Raw genomic sequence first — 11,878 nt, forward strand, 5'->3', positions numbered from 1 at the left:
TCACTCACTCTCTGTAGCTTCTAAAGCTGCTTTGATAGCATGATACCTATCAGATATGACAAGAATGTCCTCTTGTGGCGTCACATGCTGACAAACATTTCTTAGAAAAAATGACCATGCTTCTTTTGTCTCTCCCTCCACCACTGCAAATGCAATTGACAAGATATTTGAGTTACCATCTTGGGCAATTGTCATCAACAATGTTCCACTATACTTGTCATATAAGTGTGTTCCATCAATTGAAATCAATTTTTTGCAATATTTAAATGTCTCTATGCATGGTGGATACATCCAGAAAAGACGATGGAACATAAAGCAACCAGAATCTATAACATCACCAACATAATATGGTCCAGTTTGCATTTGAACAATATTACCTGACATATAAGATTACAACCCACTTAACCATCTTGGAAGTTCATTATACGATTCTTCCTAATCTCCATATATAATAGCAATAGCTTTCTGTTTGTCAAGCCATACTTTTCTATATGTTATCTTGAACCTCAACTCTGACTCTACTGATGCTTGTGGAGATTTGATTTTTGTCGTCGGATCTGCTTGTATCATGGGGTATATATGAGCACAGATAATATTATAATCTATTTGAGCATGTTGATTCATAGACTTTGGAAAGACACATGTGTGTGGTCCTGTCAATTTTCACACTTCCTATAACTGCAATTTTTGGCGAAAAGTGATACGTATACTCCAATTACAGTCAATGCCAAACTTCACACACTTGCAATAAAATTTTATGTGGTCAGATTCATAAACTTTATATTGAACACCTCTTCGGATGCTGTAATATTTGACAGCAAACGTCATTCTATCTTTGGTGCGAAATACTTGACCAAGTGACAAATCATTCGCTCCCCCTATGCTCGAACTTGAACCAAATTCACTCACATTACAATGCATTGTATCTAAATTAATTGTTGAGTAGTGACTAGGACGCTGTCGACATTAAGATTGAGATTGGAATTGAGATTCTGACATCAAGTGTTCATCCAAATTCTACACATCAAACAATTGCTCATCTTCTTCATCATCAAGGTCCTCCTCTTCATCATTTTCATCATCTTGTTGTGTCATAAAAAAATCAAAATCTCTGACTAAGCTACCTTGTCGCATTTCTTGTGGATTAAGTGATAATGGCTTTTCAATGTGTCTAACAAAGTGCTCAAAACTTGGAGAACCTACCTCATCATGTGAATTATGCACGTCATGATGGGACATCTCAACTAATGGACTTGGATTTGATGGAGAAGGTAATGGATCTGGGGCTAAACCTCCAGAGCTAAAATGATCACCTTATAGTTCGACAAAAAGCTCTATTGTACGAGCTTCAGCAAATGAGTTAAAATAACTAAACATGTGATCAATATGCTTATCTTTCCGAATTTGCCACCTTTTATATCGAATACCATTTGGGCCAATGTCGACTGACATCCTCTAGAATATTTTTGAGACTTGTATATTATTTCTCTCATACTCCTCCAGTATTCGATTCTCCAACTGTAGTAAAGTAATTGGTGAACGGACAACTAACCAAGCCTGATTATTGCTACAAAACATCTTTTCCTCTGCTGTGTTTACAATCTCACCATTATAATATATAAGCACGTGAATATTATTCTCTGGCATTCTACTAAAATTTTCACACTCAATCTATCAAATTTTTCAACAAATTAATGCAAAGTTAAGAAGCTATGTGTTTTATAGGGGCGAGAAAAAGATGAGCACTGAAATCTACTTGAACTGACTTCTATATTAAATTGAAATCTACTTGAATCGACTTCTGTATTAAGCTGAAATCTACTTAAATTGACTTCTGTATTTAGCTGGAATCTACTTGAATCGACTTCTGTACTAAACCAAAATCTACTTAAATCGACTTTTGTGTTAAACTAAAATCTACTTGAATCGACTTCTGTATTAAATCAAAATCTACTTAAATCGACTTCTTTTTTAAACAGAAATGGTATAATTTCGTCAAAGTCAATTTAAATCAACTTCTATACAAAAGTGAAACTAATTCCACACAAGTCGATTTAAATCGACTTTTCTTCTGGCACCATTTTAACCAAAGTCGATTAAAGTCGACTTTTATGTAAAAGTTTTCAAAACAAAAATGGAAGTCGATTAATCGACTTCTATTATACACACTTTTAAGACATTTATGTAAAATTTTTCTTTTTAGGACATTTAGAAAATAATGATTTTTTTAAAATTTATTTATGTAAAAAACCCTCATTATTGAGTAGGCAAAGGGGATTAGGAGAAAAAGGAAAAAACGATGGAGTCAAATTATTTTACAAGTTAATTTGAATCGATGCATTAGATTGTATCATACAAAATTTATAAAATTAATAAAATTAAAATTGCTTATAAATAACTTCTTTAAACAACGTTAAGCCAAAATAAGAGTTCTTATTTTCTTTATTTCTTTTAAAAATACATATTGTGATGTTCAACGCATTAATCAAGTCATTTTAATGTTAAAATGAAAAAAAAATAAAAATATCGAGTATTATATCATAAATCTTTGATAAAATGAAGCATTGATTTGGTGTCAGAAATGTGTGTATTAATAAGTGACTAAGAAGACAAATTAATAAGCTAATTATTAGTAATATTTTGAAGTGACTATACAACCTTTCAAATCCTTAAAGGTTTTTCGGCCACATTACCATGATGATAGTGTTATTAACTAATTTCAAGTGTCCAGTTCCAGGTATAATATTGGTAAGAAAATTGAATTCACTTTCTTTCTTTTTCTTTTACACTTCAATAATTTTATTTTATTTATTATTATTATTATTATTATATAAAATCAATGCATAATCAATATTGATTTGGAAAAAATAGTAAATATGTGAGATATTAATGAATATAATAGATAAAAAAATAGAATAAAAAGTTAAGTAATATTTTTTCTTCGTGAAACCAACCCCGTTTTATTGCTTTGAAAGTTATTTTTTATTAACGTGCAGTTGAAGATAAGTCTATATCCAATAACAAGAACTCTCTCTTCCAACAAATAAGTTGGAAAGATGGGCTATGATAACAGAAAATACGAATGGTTTAAATAGAATCATGAATACCGGAACAGATACCTCACGTTTATCGTCAAATAACTAAAATCATTATTTACTAATAAATTAAATTAAAAATAAAAAATTATTTTGTATTGAGTTTATACCCTATAAATTAAAAGTATCTTATTTTATTATATTAAAATACACCTATAACGGAAATATACTTATTTTATTTAGTTTGAAATGGGTAAAATAAACGTGCATTTATTAATAAATTATATGTAAATAATTTTTAAATTAAATATAAAAACTAATTTTCTTACTTTACAACCCTCTTTATCTTAAAAAAAACAACAAAAAATATTTATATACTTTTCCATCCTCGGTTTAGGTAAAGGATCTTCACGACTTGTAAAAAAATCAGGGATATGCCATCCTTTATCCCTGCACTGGGACCTACCTTTATTTATATTTTATTTACATGGCAAATGTTAATAATTATCATTATACATTGATTCAAGAATTAAAATTAATTTTTTTATAAAAGTATATTTTTAATATATTTTTTTCTAAACATCTAACATTTTATTTAAAATAAATTTAAAATATAAGAGATATTCTAATATGTTACAACTCCAAAAAAATTAACATATTGTTAATTTTAATATATTTTAAAAATTATTTTTATTTTTTTTATAAGACTTGTCTTATATGTTAATATGTTATGAATTTGGTGTTGAATAAAAATTTAGAATTTTATTTAATATTTTCCATACAACTTAATAATAAGCATGTAAATATTTTGATCAAATTACTATTTTTTATTTAACAAAAAAAATCAATGTATTTAAGTTATAATGGAAGTTATGCATTTTAATTATTACCAGTAATATGTTGATGCTAAGTATTTCGCACTTAAAGTCAACATGCATTTACTTTTACTATGTTTCTTTAATTATATATTTGAAAAAACTTATTAAATACTACTATAAGGGAAGCTTTATATATAATGGTGGATTGTGGCATCCAATAAAATAAAATGGCAGAGAAGAAGAATAAAAAAAAAGAAATTATATATGAATTTGAAGCGAGAAATGGGATAGATATGACAGGACAACAAGGCTTACCTGCGGATGTGAATGCTTATTTGTTCCATCGGATCACACCAATCTCTCGTGTATGTACCAATCGCTCGAATTTATTGTTTTTTCCCTTTTATCAAATATAATATCTTAAATTGTTCGTCGATCATTTTGAGTTTGGGATCATATGTTTGATATCTGGAATATTAGTTGACAATAGAAATCAGAAGATTTAATCAAACAATAATAGACAAATCTATTTTATTTCTTTTTCATTTCGATTTGGGTGGGAGGTTCCTGGCGAATAATCATATTCATACATTTTCTAAAGTTCAGATTCTGAAGTCGGCGTCGTTAGGTTCTTCTTTTCTTTACATCTGTTCTTTCATTTCTTATGTTTTGTAAAGACACAGCGCATCGTTATCTTATACTCTTTCGCTATTGTATTATTATTAATTAGTTATTTAAATTTGTAGGAGCTAGAGTTTTAGCTAAATCAGATGCATCCTGGTAAATTTTCCCTTGTGCCTAAGAAGGAAGTGAAGGACACAACGGTTTCATGTTTTCCCAGTTACAATCATAGCACTTCTCTGGATCCCATTGATGTTTCTTCTTCATCTCCAGATGTTGAAGGAAATGCCCTGCCTCATGGCAACCTATCTAATCAATTAGTCCTTTATGACCCTGTGGCGAATGAAAACAATTCAATTCAACTTTTGCCTGATCCTCTTCAGTGTGAACCTCCATTGATTCCAACAACCAAACCTTCAGATTCAGTTCCTAGAGTTTTGCCTTCTGTTGGTGCTTTCACTGTTCAATGTGCATCTTGCTTTAAATGGAGGTTGATTCCAACAAAGGAAAAATATGAAGAAATTCGTGAACACATCCTTCAACACCCTTTTGTTTGTCAAAAAGCTCGTGAGTGGCGACCCGATGTATCTTGTGATGATCCAGAGGATATTTCTCAGGATGGTAGCAGGATTTGGGCTATTGATAAGCCAAGCATTGCACAGCCTCCACCTGGATGGCAGCGACTGCTGCGGATCAGAGGTGAAGGAAGTACCAAATTTGCAGATGTGTATGTATTCGTTGTTGGTTCTTCTGTTTTATCTGTTATTGGAATATAAACACCCTTGTTACAATAAATTCTGATCCCCATCCATTAGTGAATTATTTGGGCTAGGAAATATACTCCGATGAAAATTCTAATTAGGTAATCATTAATTCGTTGTTATTCTGATTTTTTAACATTTCAGATACTATGTAGCGCCATCCGGCAAGAGATTGCGCTCAATGGTAGAGATCCAGAAGTATGTTTCTGCTGGTTTGCTTTACTATCTTTGCAAATGTGACGTACCTTGCGTTATATGAATTAGGTTTAGTTTGAGTAAGGTTATAGATTATTACCTAAAAGAGAAAAAAAATTAATATAAAATATGAATAAAATTTGTTTGATAAGTTAAAAGTAATTTACACTTTTTAAATTTTTAAGTTAAACCAAAAATTTTTTTTAAAAAAGTTTGATTTATAAAAGAGGTTTAATTCATTTTATTATTATAATTATTTGACGTCAGGTTTTCCTGTAATTTGCAACCTCTTTGTTTTTAGGTTCTTGATGGATAATCCAGAGTATACAAGAGATGGAGTAACGCTTTCAAGGTTCTCATTTCAAATACCAAGGCCACTGCAAGAAAACTATGTGAGGAAGCGCCCTGCTAGACTTACATCTCCATATGAAGTCAGTGGACCTGTTGAACCTGAGCAAGGTACGTATAATTTATAACAAATTGTACATTGGGATTGGTTTTAAACTTGATGCAGCAATATTATATGGATAATAATTTTAAAGTGAGTTAACCTCATATTTTTCCGTGAGCATTAGGTAAATTGATCCATGAAAATTTTAAATTAATTTGTTAGTTTTTGATTTTGTTAAACGTAAAACACCATAATCTAACTAATAATTTATGTTATAGTGGTGTTAATTTTATTGTTAAGTAATACTTAAGATTAATTTTTGTTATTAAATAATACTTTGAGATATCAAAATAACATTGTTTCACACAATCTTAAGAACTAATGTTTGTCATTGTCACGGTTGCTATTTCTAGTGCTCCATCTCCTCTCCAGTCACAATATTTTTAGCTGCTATGCTACCTCTACTCCCCCTCCTCCATCAAATTTTTCACTAGTTTCACCTTCTACACCATCGTCTGTCCTAAGTCTCCATCATGTCATGATACTCCATCATTATCACCACCTCTTCTCCTTCTTCCATCGTCAACACCACCGTCTATGCCACCACGAGCTCTAAAGTTCTCCATATATCCTGAACTTTCACATATTCTTCGTTTGTGTTGCCAAATCTAGTCCAAAGCAAAGCAATTTGCTCGGACTTTGTCCTAGATCTTCATTGTTTCCGTATTAATCTTGTTAGTATAAATTAAAATAAGATCTAATTATATAAATTTAGAATACTAATTGTGGAGCAACTGTAAAGTTATTTATTATTTTGTAGATATTGTAAATGGTACATAAATAACTTATAAGCTCTTTTTATTATGGGTCTAGAGATTAGGTTCACACTAAATCACACATGAATCAGTATTATGTGTGTAAAACCTATAAATAATTAATAATATTATTAGCAGGCTTAAGTATTAAATGAATTATAATATTAGTTTGTTTTTTGATAAAATAAAAAATCAATTGCAGTTCATAATGAATTTTACAGAAAATTCTACCATTAATACCTTTTAAGCCGTTACTTCGTCCTAGATCTTCATTGTCTCCGTGTTAATCCTTGTTGTTGTATTGGTCTTCCTGCTCTTCTGCAGTGCCTTCATGTTCTTTGTTGTTACTGTGAAATTCAGTGTCATCATTGTCATTGTTGTTTTTGTTCTCGTCATCTTAGGTGAAGGACTTAAGAGGAATTGAGAGTCGAGGTAAAACAAGGGAGCGAGAGCGTGGGGGAGTGGGATGGATTCGATGGAGCTATTCAATGTTAGGAAAATATATTAGGTTTCGATGATGCAACAGAACATGGAGGTAGAGAAGGATTTCCAAAGGTGAAAGTGAACGCAAGTGGTTGTGGTGGTGGAGGTGGGCAAGTTCGGTGATTAAGGCAATTGAGAACGTCGTAGGTAGAGGAAGAGGAAAACCACATTATTTTGGAATCTCAGCTATTAGCAAAAGTTAATACTATTACAAGAAACTATGAATTAGACGACAAAGTTGAAAATTAATAGGTCAATTTAAAATTTTCATAAATTAATTTACCCAACACTATAAGGACTAATCTTAGTGTTTATTCAGAAGTGTAAATTATCCTTCAAAATATTCTTGTAGAGATAGGTGCATAAATATTTCAACTAGTTTCATATATTTTTCACCCTTACGTATAGGTTCTGAATTCAATTTTTTCAGCACATCGATTTTATATTATTTATCAATTTTCCGGCCATCTCGTGTGAAGTATTTTATATTGTGATTTATCCTGTATTTTTTTTCTGATGAAGTATGATTTGTGCACTGCTGATAGTATGAAAGACACAAACTTCTCAGAAAACTGTCAATCTAGGACCCTCTTTTTGAATGAAATACTCGATTACTAAGGATTTTAGTACATTGCGATAATAATGATGATATGTGTGATGCAGTGAGTCCTCTAGCGTGGGCCGGTCCGGAAGAATCTCCTATTTCGCAAACGGAAAGACTGAGGTTTCCTGCTCCATGCATGCAATCCCATGCTTTTGACCCTATCAGCCGTCCTGCGAAGAAGCAAGCAACTCAAAGTTCCTTCCAAAACGGTGCCCTGCAGTAAGAAGATTATCTGCTGGGATATTTAAACAGAAGGACCTGATCAAATATCTAAAACAGAGAAGTGTTGAAGAACTGCTAAAGAAGATGAAAATTACACATTGTGATAGGCATTATGATGTGTAATCTAAGCATGCCAAATCATGCAGTAAACAATGTATAGAAGTCGTGATTTGTCAGATATGATTCTGTTGAAAAGCAATCGATTTTTACCTTGCCCAGATTGTGGTCCTAGCATTCCAAGTCTGCTAAAATTAGTTAGTGAGAGATCAATATCTTGATATTCCAATCCTTCCTAGTAATATTGTATTTTGGATTAGTTGAGATTTTCTGCGTCAAGTCTTGGAGAATATTTTATACCAAAGGGGTGCCCCCCTGCCTTCTCCAAAAGAACATGCTAGAATTTCTAGTATTCTGATCTGAAAAGCATGCCGATTCAACTGGAGGGTTTGTTCCTAATTTCAGCTTCTTTTACACATTTTTCACCCAGAGTTGATCACGGTCATCTTAACATGTCATGTTATCTACAATCTCAAATTATCCTTGATTGTAACATTACGTAAAGACAAAATAAATGTAGCAAAATAAAATAAAATAAAAATTTTCATTAATTATAAAGAATCCATAAAGTTGTGTAAAATATTCATTGTAATTTTAACTATACAAAAATTAAAATTAAAATTATAAGAATTACAATTGAAAAAAAGTTAAAAGCTAAAATTCATTTGTATAAAAATTAAAAACATATTTAAACATGTTTATTTTGAGAATCAAATATACGATAGGTGAACATGGTAAGTTGGGGGCTATAGACTAGTCTTCAATTTTTTTTATTTTTTTTTTTGTCTCAGACTCTAGTCTGCAATATATTGAAATAGAAAGGGTACGTCATGACTTTGGTCTGAAGCCCAATCCAACTCCCATCTAATTTGAACCTGTTGAAATTAGAAAGAAAGTCCCAATAATAATAATAATAATAATAATAAACATTAGATAGAAAAATATTAAGAAAAACCAGTCGTCTAAAGTATATAAAACAATCCCTCCTCCTTTTTTTTTTTCATTTTATGTGTTAATTAAGAAAAATGCTAAGCACCAACTCTTAAAGAGAAAATATCGGCAAACTATTTATTTCCTTGAAAAGGAGTCCTATGATTACAAAAGGGAGGGTGGCGTGAGTTGTGCTCTCGAATTTACATATCAAGCTCTCATTTTTCAACCTCGTAGTGATCAAATGTTTAACTTTTATTTTGTTTTTCAAAGGTCGGTTGTCATATACAAAACTATTTATTTTCTTTGTAGTAATATTTGAGACATTGTTCTCAATCTCTTCGATTCTGCAAGAGCATCTCTTCTAAATAAATCTCGCTTTTTAAAAAAAATTATAGCAGTTTAGAAGAAAGGAGTTGCTGCTGCTTTTTGTGTAGCATTATACAAAATATTTCCTACAAACTACCTATAAACGCTCATTTGGAAGTAAATTACTTTTTCCCTTTTATTTCACCTTCTCTTTAATAATAAAACTGACCTTTCATTAATATTGAATATATGTCGTGTTAAGTGAAAAATGCAAGACGCATACATAGTTTAATTGGACCCTTCAACCATAACTAGTAAGGAGTAAACCTTATTTTTGGGTCACTTTCTGCATCAATTATTGGGAGTCAAGTGTTGTGCTTTTTGAAGGTGATGTTCTAGCCTGTCTTTGTGGTTGTGGGATACGATCTCAACAAATTCCATTGTCATATATTCATACACACCATGTGCATGCTATTTAATGCTCTTTTGGCTCTTATCCCCTCCTATAAGATATCTCATTTGCATGTTGTAGAGGGGAGCGTTTAATAAAGAATTTAGTTTGGTAGATGTACCAAATTATTATTTCAAGTACTTTTCTTTTTCTGTTTAAGAAGCATTCACACTGTTTATTTCATTTATAAAAAGGTGAATAATTATTTAATTTTATTAACAATTTCATATATATTATTTTGTGAACATCCTATTCCTGATCGCGTGGGCTTTCATAATCTTGTCGGGTTGGAGCAAAGAACACCACCAATTAATCCATGTTCATGTTGGGTTGAATGGCACTTGTTTTAATCTTAATCTCTATCGTGCTTGCTACCTGCTAGTGCATTTTGATTGACAGATTTAATGTCATATTCCTATTATCTTCTGTTCATTAAGCTAACAAACACGCAATATCCACATTTGAATGGCATAGGATTCTCATTCTCTCTTCTAAAGAAGTAATCTGTCATTATATTATTCGTAGCTTTCAAGAATGTTAATTGTAATGATCTTTTCGGTGCTATACGTTATATTCTGTGTAATTTTTCTTTTACAAGACGCCATACAAATTAAAATGTTTTTAAAATACTTTTCTATTTTCTTACTCCTTTTGTAAAATTCACGTTTAATAATTTATTATGACTTAAAACATTGAATATTGTTGAAAAATTATAATTTACCAAATCATAGTGAATGGGGAAAATCTAGATGGAATTTTTTATTTTTTTTACAATCATAGGAAAAGTTAATTTAAAGACATTAGAAAGTTTAAGGAATATATTTGTTATCTCATGATGTGTTGACCAAAAATAAAAGATATCGCACGAAGCCAAAAAATAATTTTAAATAAATTATAAAGTTTAATATTACAGTAAACATAAAAAACCAATTTTTATAAACAAAATCTTAATAGTCTATTTAGGATGAAAATGTTTCGGGTATGAAATAATTTAGAGAAACCTAAAAAGGGTGGGGAAGGCATGCACTTTTGGAGAAATTTCTGAGCCTTTTCTTGTCTGTAACAGTGAAAAATGATATATCATAGTCATAGATAATTCTGAAAAGAGAGGAAAAGAAAATGGTGAAAACGATACAAGCCATGAACAAAAGGGGTCGAATGGATGATAGACAATGGTTGGCAAGCTTTCAAATGTTTATATTTAATCAGACATTGTTATGCACATGGAGGAGAGAATTATAATAAGAAGAAGGGGAAACGAAACGTCATCTGTATTTCCATGAAGTATTTTATTATTCCAATTTATCTTCGTTCAACAAAGTGACGAACTACGTACGTAGGTATGAATGGTTGGATGAAGTCCGATAAACGTGCCGTGCTTTCGGCTACGCCACACGCTCCCCGGCCCCACCTTCCCTTTGGCCGGAGAAGAGAAGAAAGAGGAGTTTTGAAATGAATTGTCTTTTCATTTAAGCATAGTAGTGTACACTGTACTGCTGATTGGACCATCATTCATCGGACGATTGATATTGACGTGCATGGAGAAATACTTTCTCGCGATGTAACAAATAAAAACTCTAAGTTGAAACTTTGTAGTCAAACCATTGGGACCCACAACCCACTTGTCCAGGGAACATGGCCTTTGGAATTGGGACCCCCTGTTCTTTCCTTGTTCCAACCCCACTCTATACATTCACCATTCTACAACAATTCTATTCAACTTTTTCATTTTTAAACATATTTTTCAAGTATCTTTATGTTATATAAATAAAATTATATTTATATTCAAAATAATGAACCTGATATCAAAAAATGAAACGAAGATAATTTCATTGAAAGCTAATAAATAATAATCATACAATTAGCTACTATGCATAGCTATTTGATTTGAGGTTTAAAGTTCATTATACAGTTTTTTGTTAGTCAACAAATTATTTCAATTTTTATTGTCAATTGAACTTATCCTTCTTTCTTGGTAATTCCTCCTACGTCTAAAAATCATTTGAAACTTTGTTTTCGCAGTGCACAAACTTTCCAAGAAATTCAATTAATCAAGCTGGCAACACAAATTTTTATAGAATACTAATAATAAAATTGAATAAATCTTAAAAATATTTTATCAATGCATAATATATTTAATTTATTACATCTTTTAAAATCACCATTTCATAATTTTTTTAGTAAAA

At 30.9% G+C, this 11,878-nt stretch overlaps 2 protein-coding genes across 7 annotated transcripts; one reads left to right on the top strand and one right to left on the bottom strand.

Annotated features, from left to right (window-relative positions):
- On the bottom strand, positions 1-828 carry LOC113866816. The gene is made up of 2 exons (XM_027501615.1): positions 720-828; positions 1-377 (listed from the first exon to the last, which is right to left on the bottom strand). Exons 1-2 carry the CDS (start codon positions 826-828, stop codon positions 1-3), a joined length of 486 nt encoding a protein of 161 aa, XP_027357416.1.
- Positions 829-4,105: 3,277 nt separating this feature from the next.
- LOC113867668 (methyl-CpG-binding domain-containing protein 2-like) lies at positions 4,106-8,415 on the top strand. 6 transcript variants are annotated; one of them, XM_027503089.1, is made up of 7 exons: positions 4,158-4,218; positions 4,452-4,481; positions 4,600-4,633; positions 4,748-5,201; positions 5,380-5,433; positions 5,732-5,889; positions 7,783-8,415. In XM_027503089.1, exons 3-7 carry the CDS (start codon positions 4,624-4,626, stop codon positions 7,944-7,946), a joined length of 840 nt encoding a protein of 279 aa, XP_027358890.1. In that variant the 5' UTR covers positions 4,158-4,218; positions 4,452-4,481; positions 4,600-4,623; the 3' UTR covers positions 7,947-8,415. The 6 variants fall into 6 exon arrangements, with proteins under 6 accessions (XP_027358888.1, XP_027358886.1, XP_027358889.1 ...); XM_027503085.1 differs by having other exon boundaries at positions 4,142-4,218; positions 4,600-5,201; XM_027503088.1 differs by having other exon boundaries at positions 4,142-4,218; positions 4,600-5,201; positions 5,783-5,889; positions 7,783-8,136.
- The last annotated feature ends 3,463 nt before the right edge of the window (positions 8,416-11,878 follow it).

Source organism: Abrus precatorius, unplaced genomic scaffold (assembly GCF_003935025.1).
Source record: "Abrus precatorius isolate BTA unplaced genomic scaffold, Abrus_2018 Scaffold5, whole genome shotgun sequence".
NCBI classification, from domain to species: Eukaryota; Viridiplantae; Streptophyta; class Magnoliopsida; order Fabales; family Fabaceae; genus Abrus; species Abrus precatorius.